General features: G+C 33.0%; 1 protein-coding gene across 1 annotated transcript; it reads right to left on the bottom strand.

Moving 5' to 3' along the window:
* Positions 1-4,428: 4,428 nt before the first annotated feature.
* Positions 4,429-7,799, bottom strand: LOC111374233 (lysine histidine transporter-like 8). Its single transcript, XM_022996884.1, has 4 exons — positions 7,234-7,799; positions 6,427-6,560; positions 5,523-5,986; positions 4,429-5,202 (listed from the first exon to the last, which is right to left on the bottom strand). Exons 1-4 carry the CDS (start codon positions 7,605-7,607, stop codon positions 4,717-4,719), a joined length of 1,458 nt encoding a protein of 485 aa, XP_022852652.1. The 5' UTR covers positions 7,608-7,799; the 3' UTR covers positions 4,429-4,716.
* Between the last annotated feature and the right edge of the window lie 1,339 nt (positions 7,800-9,138).

Raw genomic sequence — 9,138 nt, 5'->3', positions numbered from 1 at the left:
TTTGTGCTTCGTTCTTATTTTTTTTAACTTGTAGTCAGTTGACTGAGTTGGTTTGAATCGATCCCTGATATGTCAAAAACGATCACCTGTATCTAGATCATCCTGAGATGAATTCCAATTCAGGTCAGAATGTTCTGTCTTTAGAGAAAATGAACGGGTTAGTTTTCAAATCCTTAATGAGGTCATTTGAATAGTGTAAGGGAAATAGTCATTTAACAAAATATCAAGTAGAGTTATTTCCGCTCTCTCCTCGTGAGTTTTGCTATTTGTACACAGGGGTTGACACCTGTTGATTTAGTTGGGTTTTGGTGTCTATGACCGAAACTTTCATGGGTTCTAGCAAATTTTCGACAATAACTTGATGGTGCCTCATGAGGGGGAAGAAATTCTCTATGGGAAACCTAATTTTGTGGAAGACAGAGAGTTCGTTTTTCAATTTTAAGGTTTTAGTAATTGGGTCAAAATTTTTAAAGTGGACCTGGCCAATTTTAAAGTGGGTGAGGCCAATTTTAAATTGGGTCAAATTTTTTTTAAATGGATTTACATTTTATTTAGTCATGAAAGAATTGAACGTTATGTCAATTGCTAATTCCAAATGGTGAAAAACTTTTATAACTAAATTATTATTTTACCAATGCTTTGGAATACACACTTACATAACCATTCCAATTACAGAGAGATTGGCTTCATTTCAAGAGAAAATTCTTCTTGCTTCTTGCTCAAATTCTTTAATTTTTTTTTCCTTGACATAAAAAATAAATCAAAATATTTATAAAAATTAAGTAAAAAAAAATAATCAATGTGTCGATAACGTATCGTATGGATACATTTTTGTGAAATTATGTGTCGACTTCCGTGTTGGACACTCGTGTCCGTGTCGGTGCTTTTTAGCTTACAGGAATGATTTGTAAATTATTGACAAAAATCGCTCGAGGGTTAGAGATTGCGAGGCATTTTGGTTTCTACAAATGGCCATCATTGATTTTTAGGAGTGTTAATTAGCCTAGCTGAGTTGGCTCGGCTCGTCTATATTCATGTTGGGCTAGGCCCATTCTAAGAGAGAACTCATGCACACTTTGGAACGAATCGAGCATGAATGCTCAGCACATCTCAAAAAAGCCGGCTATGCTCTTCACACCGACTCGCTTATTGTTGGGGAGAATTGCTCGTTCTGCCAACTTTGTTATCGTTCTTTCCGGAACTTCACAAAATAATAAATGGTGAAATTGAAAATATTGATTTCTTAAAAATGTTTAATAAAAGAAATTTGAACTTGTAAAAGTCCTCCTTTGTCCGGATTTGGGATCAACTATACAATACGTGGTCGATTTAAGGATTTGGGATCGACAATACAATCCGTAGTCCATTTAAAATTGTAATTTGTACACGAATTAATATTTTGTGCACATTTTTTGTAAAATAAATAATTACATATAATAACATTGTACAAATAAAATAAATAAAAATATAAAATTTAGTTACAAATAAAATAAATAAAAATATAAAATGTACTTACCCCCGGTGTCTACGATTGAAATACATGAACGTTGGCAGAATAGCCAAAAGGTCACCTTCTTCAAGCCAATGTCTTACAAAATGTGCTTTGAATTGGTTTGCAATGTCACCTGCACGTGTTAAATCTCGATCCAAAATATGACTTCTCATTAAAAATTTTACTTCTTAAAGTGAATGGACAATATTAGATAGTGAGAACATTGTAATTTCCTCTACTGACGTAAACTAAACAAGTTGTCGTCAACCAATGTTTCATTCCATGTAGTTGCTCCGAGTATATGATTATCATACGTTTGGAACTTGAAAAACTAAAATAAATTAGTATAGATCAAAACGAAGTACGATTACATAATTGTATTATACTTTCTCGTATAGATATTTGTTTCGAAAGTGAAGTTTAAAATATTTTGAAATAATTCCAAACGATATTCCACTCTGCGTAACTTTAGAAAGGGGTCGAAGGCTGCAACGAGAATAAAATCATTGATAAACGACGATAACATGTTTAATTTGTTTTCCATTGCGGCAAGACTTGAAATATGGGAGAATCTTGATTCGTGTGCCGTACAAAGGTTATGGATATTTAAAAATGAAATATGGGAGAACCTTGATTCATGCGATATTTGCTTCTTTCTTTCAATTTTATTTTCAATTATCGAGTTTTATCTAATAAATAAAACATACAATAAATTAAGCTATAATTGTTCAAAAGAATTATTAAACAATTATTAACTTTAGTGGATAAAAAAAAAAAAAAAAAAAACTTTCACGACAATTCTGAAATTTTCACTCTTCAATGACTATAAGGGTCCATTTGATTGGAAATGTGGAATTTAGGTGGAAAGAAAACGAATTTCAAGGAATTGAATGTGGAAAAAAAAAAAAAAAAAAAAAAACTTTCACGACAATTCTGAAATTTTCACTCTTCAATGACTATAAGGGTCCATTTGATTGGAAATGTGGAATTTAGGTGGAAAGAAAACGAATTTCAAGGAATTGAATTGATGGGAAATTATTTTTCTGGAAATTGTAAATTATTGTGTTTGATTGGTATAATTTTTCATGTGAAAATGTTTAAATTAAAGTGTTTTTTTATGTTTGTTTGGCTTTGTTTTACATGAAAATTGTTAATTAAAGGGATATAATTTACTGGTATTGGGAATGAAATTTATTTCTATTGCCAAAACCAAAAAAAATAAAAAATAATAAATTCAAGAAAATTATCTATCTTTGAGTGTTCGTTTAGTTTTGTTTTACATGAAAATTGTCAATTAAAAGGAAATATATTTTTTACAATAAATCTTAAAATTTGTTTCCATTACCACCCAAAAAAAATTCAAAAATCAAAAAAAAAAAAAAAATGGTATAGTAACATGGAATTTCCTTAAAAATCAAGAAAAGATCAATTCTCGAGACAAGCAAGAAAAGGCAATTCCATGAAAATAAAACCCTATCAAACATCATAAAGTTGGAAAATGGAATTCTATTTCCATTTTCCCTGAAAAATTTTGGTGTATCAAACACAACCTAAGTGAAATTAACCATGCTCTTGAGGTTGTACTGTTGGATTATTCGGTCAAGTCCAATCGAATTTCTGCTAATTCCTTGTGGTACTTTTAATAAGATGGATATTAGTGAGTAGCAGACAAAATTAACCGAAAGAATGGAATTTCTTGATGTTCGAGGGACGTGAAAATCTACTAGTAGTGTCTTATCTAGCTCTAACTTCATGTTTACGTTCAGATTTTTGTTTATCAACTCATCATAAGCCAATGAACCAATCTTTCTTTTGACATCATTCCCACTTGTTCCGACTCGACATGCATTAATTGATTCGATTATCACTGTGTTGAATATTGTTGTTCAAAATCAATAAAAGAATGTGGAATGAAAATGGAACTGGAGGCCAAAATATTGGCCTATGCGGTCACATGGTGATTTGCAGGGCCACTATTAAACGATCTATGCGGCCGCATAGGTTTGATCCATGTGGGCACATAGAACATTTTTCTCGCCGTCAAGTGCCCTTTTTGTTTGAGTTTCAGGTGGGCTTTCAAGTGTTTTGGCACCACTTTGTGTAGTATTGATTGATTGACTATATATAGGGGATTGATGATCAATAAGAAATATATAGTGACACTTGAGATTAATTCCTCATTCCAAAAAGTTTTAAAATTCATTTTTCTCTTCATATTCAAATCTTGATTCTGTGTTCTCTAGTTTTGAAGAATTTCACTAGTGCTTTAAGTGCTAAATCCTTTTCAAGGCTTGATAAATCATGTAAACCGTTTTGCCAAGAATCCATTTAAGCATCAAATTTAATACAAAAGAAAGTAAATATCATTTGAAAAAACGATTACGTGTTTAAACCTTCTTTTTATGTTTCTTCATCTTGTTATTTTTCTTCTCCATCCCCTTGTATGTAAACCATATTTCCAACACTTTGTACGTGATCATGTGACTCGAGTAACATTGACATTTCATACTTCAAGCAAAGATCAACTCAGATGACACTAAACAATTTCATTTTCTACGTACTAATATGAGTGCCACCACGAGGAGTACCATGTAAAAGCTTGAGAAAATTTAAGCTCCATTTCTGTGACACCTTCTACACGAGAGAATCCTATTATAACTAAGAAATATAGGGTTCTCCAACGTACCAAACGTGTCCTTAAAAAACAAATAATAGGGAATTTCATGAATGGTGCTCCAATTATCAAGAGTCAGAAACTCGTCTAGTAATTGGAGCAATGTCCAATAATATTGGAGCATCGTCTAGAAGGAAAAAAAGAAAAGAAAATAACGTAAAAAGACAAATTTCAGTAATAAAAAATAGAATGAGAAATATTATTTGCAGAAATAGCATGATAATTCAGTAGAGCATTTATAACAAAAAATAAATGGGAAAAATAAACCCAAATTGCAACTACGAATTATAAACTGGTAGAATAAAACATTCAGCAATTTTTTCTTAAACAAAATCTGGAAGCCTTTAATCAGCTAGCCAGGATCAAAACCATAAGATGATACTGGTTAAACACACTATAGTAGAAACCTTTTTCGCATGTTCCATATGCAATACTAGACATGATAGACGAGACAAGATATTAACTTCATTTTCTTCTTTAACATTGTCCAGAACGTCTAATCCAACTTACCAAACCACACGCCTTTTAAGGTAATTTATCAGTTCATTCGTCAGTTCGGCTTGAAAAATTTCAGCTTAAGCCCACTGTTTACAATACTCCAAATACCCCCCATAGAGAAGGCCAAGCTAAATGCAATCCCCAACCAACCAAGAATCCAGTTGAAGTACCAATTGAAGCTGTACTTTGTTGGCTTTTTAAGAAGAACCCACATGAAGCACGGGTATGCGAAGGTGACTGGAAGAGTGAGACCTCCTAATAAACCGGCAAGGCTTGACAGGAAAGGGAGTGCCACCCCTATAAGTAAATTGACAAATCCATAGAAAACTCTGAAACCGGAGCGCACCCAAATAGAGCAAGGACGATTTGTACGGCTTGTATAGCTGGCTTCAAAACTGTCAAAAACCGGCATTGAGTATATCTGGAAACTGCTCAAGCAGTTAAACACAACAAGAAGAAATGTCATTGCAAGAAGGCCCCTTGAAATATCGTGACTATGAAATCCGAATAACGCATTAAGAATTCCTCCAGAAGGCATCTGCAAGAAATAGAAAAAAGGTTACTGTGTTAAATGTGCTTAGTAGTCGACTTTAAAGGTATCTTAAGTTAGAGAATACTCTTTATTCATTTTGTTGGGCACAAGGGATGAGATGTGCAATGAGATACACTTTTCTTATATTTTCACATCAAGGATTCGGCTTGTATAATAGATACTAATAAGAACTGAACCATCAAAGGAAGGAACGAGAATAAACCAACAGGATCAGAAATCTCATTAGATTTGCCTAATCCTTAAAAAATAAAAATAAAAGGTTCCATCATAACAAATTCCACTCATAGATAAGTGATAAAACTTACGAGGTTTCCATAAGCCAGGAGAGGGAGAGAGAGAACCTGAATTTCAAGGACTAAATTGTGGCCTCTAAATGCAAATGCTATGATACCGAGTGCATTCAAGACGGAAAACACAGAAGCTGTTGCTGTAGGCAGTGAAAGGGGTTGGTACGAAATTGCGGGTGGTCGAGGTTGGCTTACAGAGAGCAACCACACCATGGTCGAGTACGTGATTGCAGTCACCGCCCCAACTAGCGAGAGTCCGGCAATTGAATTGAGGTTCGGAAGCTGGGATAATACGATGCACAAGGACGTAAATACCAAATACCACTCAACAGTCGTCAGAGGATTAGACGAACAGAGGGGACCACAAACTATCTGAAAGAATAGTTTCATGGTCTCCCCTCCCACAAGAATCAAAGCCGTTGCAGTCCCTGCTGATAGGTAAACAGTGGGGAAAAGAGCAAGCCAGACACCCAATCGCTCCCCTGATTAAAAGAAGTAACGGTAAATATTCTTTGATCTTTGCATATTCTGAAATATATGTAATATTAATGCTGGATCGCAATGACAAAAGTGTCCCAAGATCGTAATTTTGGGGATAACACACATTTTTTTGTTGAATTTTGACTTCCCAAAGTGAATAATAGGGAAAAACTTGTCCTATTTACCTAAGCAGAACTATATAGGCTCTTTCGATTAAAACACCGGATTCTTTGGATGACATAATACATGATAATAGTAAAATTATATTCTAAACCTTTATTGTCTGTCACGTCATCTTCATTCCACAGTTCCAATCAGATTTCTCGTCAAAAGAACGCATGAAATATGCAAAGCTACAACTTTATACAATGCTTGCAAGGCTAAAATAAAATATATATGGACCTTATTTTTAATGCTATTGTCATCTATAATTGGAACTCACCAAAGGCTGCTTCGGCTAGTTCAATGTATCTATTGTATCTCTTCCCAGGAACTGCTTCATGTAGCTGAACTAGAATCCATAGAGTGTATAGCTGCCAGATGTAGGCTATAATTAAAGAAATTATTCCCCAACTCCTGCATCAGAAAATAACAAGAACTGAAAAATCATCCTACTCAAATTGTTATGAAGTGTATTTTGGATACTCATCTTACTTATTATATTGAAATAATTATCTGAACATAGATAGTAGTATCATAAGTGACCTGTGGTTCGGTGTAAGGTTTAAATTTCTTTGATCATAAAGGAAAGCAACCATAACTATATAGGTTTCGGAAGGATACAATTTTACCCTAACAAACTTATCAAGGAAGAGTATTCATCAAGGCAAATAAGTTGATAATGAGATCTCCCATCAATTCATAAGTTTCACTAAAAATAAGTAGCCCAAGAATTGCCAAATGCATATACGTCACGAAAGTAAAATACTAGATGAATCCCTCAGTAGTAGATCGACCCCTTATCTAAATGGTGTGTAAACGTTTAGGTTGCTGAAGCATGTAGTCATTTAAGAAAAATAAATTTTCTAAGGAAGATTAGCATTGTTTAAGAACTTTATTGAAGATAATATAAATAAATAAATTCATGTCCTCTCTACTAGCTTAAAGTTTTAGTCGAGTTGGTTTGACCCGGAAATGCAATCTTGGAATTACTTTGAACAAAAAGTTTCTGAATATGAACTGAAACTAACAAAAGAATCAAGAATAATATTGAAAAACTCCTATTTAATTCAAGTTTTGAGTATCATACCATCCAAGAAAAGAGAAAGCAACTGGCAAGACCAAGGCCTGAAATCCCACACCAGCATTCAGATTATGAAAAGCCGCATAATGTGCATTCCCATTGCGCGATTCCGTAATGGGAAGCCAAGCATCTTGAGGATTCAGCTTCGTCAAGTGCCCCACCTCCTCCAAATATCCCTTCATATTAGTCAAAACCCTCTTCATGGGAGTCCCAATAGGGCTCAAGAACCTCGGCGAAATGAACGAAGTCGGAGTCCATGACTTCGCCGTGCTGGATTCCTTCCTCGGCGACCTCTGACCGGAAGGGGTCAGTATCTCCGGCGTCGACGCGCGAGGGGTGGCAGGTATTGATATTAGTTCAGTCTCTGGCCTTTCCTCCATAAGTGATTATGCAAAAAAATGAAAAACGAAGTGAAATAATTGAATGGTGAGTTCTGTTTTCTTCTTCTTGTTTGTTTCTCAGTGTGGAGTGGTCAGAACTCAGAGATTCAGACAAGTGAAGAATAATTGGACTGCTGACTGAATGACTGACTGATCATGCAAATGCAAATTGTGAAAATCTATGTTAGAAGGGACCTTTAAAAAAGAAAAAAAGATAAAAATTTGTGAATAATTATGTTCAATTTTCTTTAGAACTAAGTATTTGTAATATTGTATTAAGAAAATATAGTCTAATATTCTACATTATTGTTGTACAGTGTCAGGAAAAATTATATCGAAAAGAAAAAATAAAATTAAAATTTTGTGGGAATAAAATTAAAATTTTGTGGGTGCAAAATTTTGTTCGATCTACGAGCAAATTGAGATCTTGCAGCAAAGATGTATTTTTCGGGTATTTTTTCTTACTGTATTCTTAGTGGATTGAAGTTAGTCCTTTAGAGGAATATGTATGATTTAATTTTGTGCACCGAACATGTACAATCATTTATGTTGAGACAAAAAGCTTGACAAGTGCTTATAAATATTTACAAAAGTCAAATTATATTTTATGCACATGTTTAGTGAAATCCAGAAGTATTACTTATCATATTCTCATTCTATGTTCTTATAAATATAAATGTTTAAAAATACTTATAAAACATATGCTAAAATCGTAAAAGTTGACGAGTGATATTTTCACAATTGAAATATTTAGCAAGTGTTTGGCACATTTTCAATAAAATTTATTTTTCTTCAAATTCACATTCAATCACATTCTCTCAAAAAAAATAATTTTGAACGTGAATTATTATTTTTCTTACTTAATTATCATTTTTCAAAAAGTCACTTTTTACGAAATAATCTACTTCAAAAAGGTCGCTATGTATACTAACTATATTCTAGAGTGTACTTAAAATTAAATTTTTAATAAATTTTAATAGTTAATAGAATGTCAAAATTAAGCCCATGTTTTATGGTCATTATAAAGAAAAAAATGCAAAAAATAAAATAAAATAAAAAATTATATTTTGAATACAAGATTTTAATGTTTGTTCTATGATTTTGCCTGATGTATACGTACTATGGTTGTGTGTGTGTGTGTGTTAGCGAAGACATTACATCAATACGGAATATGGTGCGGTAGTGACTACAGTTGCTTATGGTGTGGGCCTGTATTGGGGAGTTGTGCAATGATGGTGGCGTGGGCTGCCCATTCAAAGTGACCGACAAAGGTAAAATACAGAGGAAAGACAAGTGGCCGACTGATTTAAAATCATGAAAATACACACAGTAATTTTATTTAGCCCTGTTCGAGCCTTGTTTAAAAAAATGAATTTTTAAATAGTATATTGATAAAAAATATATTTTTAAAAAATAAAAAAATTAAATTTGTATTTAATATTATTTTATTAAAAAATGTGTGTTTGAGATAATATCAAAATATTGTTTAAAAATATATTTTTTCAAAGAATGAAAATCAAACGGGAACTTA

This window comes from Olea europaea, unplaced genomic scaffold (assembly GCF_002742605.1).
Source record: "Olea europaea var. sylvestris unplaced genomic scaffold, O_europaea_v1 scaffold1222, whole genome shotgun sequence".
NCBI classification, from domain to species: domain Eukaryota; kingdom Viridiplantae; phylum Streptophyta; class Magnoliopsida; order Lamiales; family Oleaceae; genus Olea; species Olea europaea.
The sequence above is the reverse complement of the archived record's forward strand: the minus strand, read 5'-3'. Positions and strand labels throughout refer to the sequence as shown.

Excerpts from the sequence above, each read along its gene's own strand:
- LOC111374233 (XM_022996884.1), bottom strand. The coding sequence starts at position 7,607 with ATGGAGGAAAGGCCAGAGACTGAACTAATATCAATACCTGCCACCCCT. Across the intron at positions 6,561-7,233 it reads GCTTTCTCTTTTCTTGGATG|GAGTTGGGGAATAATTTCTT; the intron begins GTATGATACTCA and ends TTTCTGATGCAG. Across the intron at positions 5,987-6,426 it reads ACTAGCCGAAGCAGCCTTTG|GGGAGCGATTGGGTGTCTGG; the intron begins GTGAGTTCCAAT and ends TCTTTTAATCAG.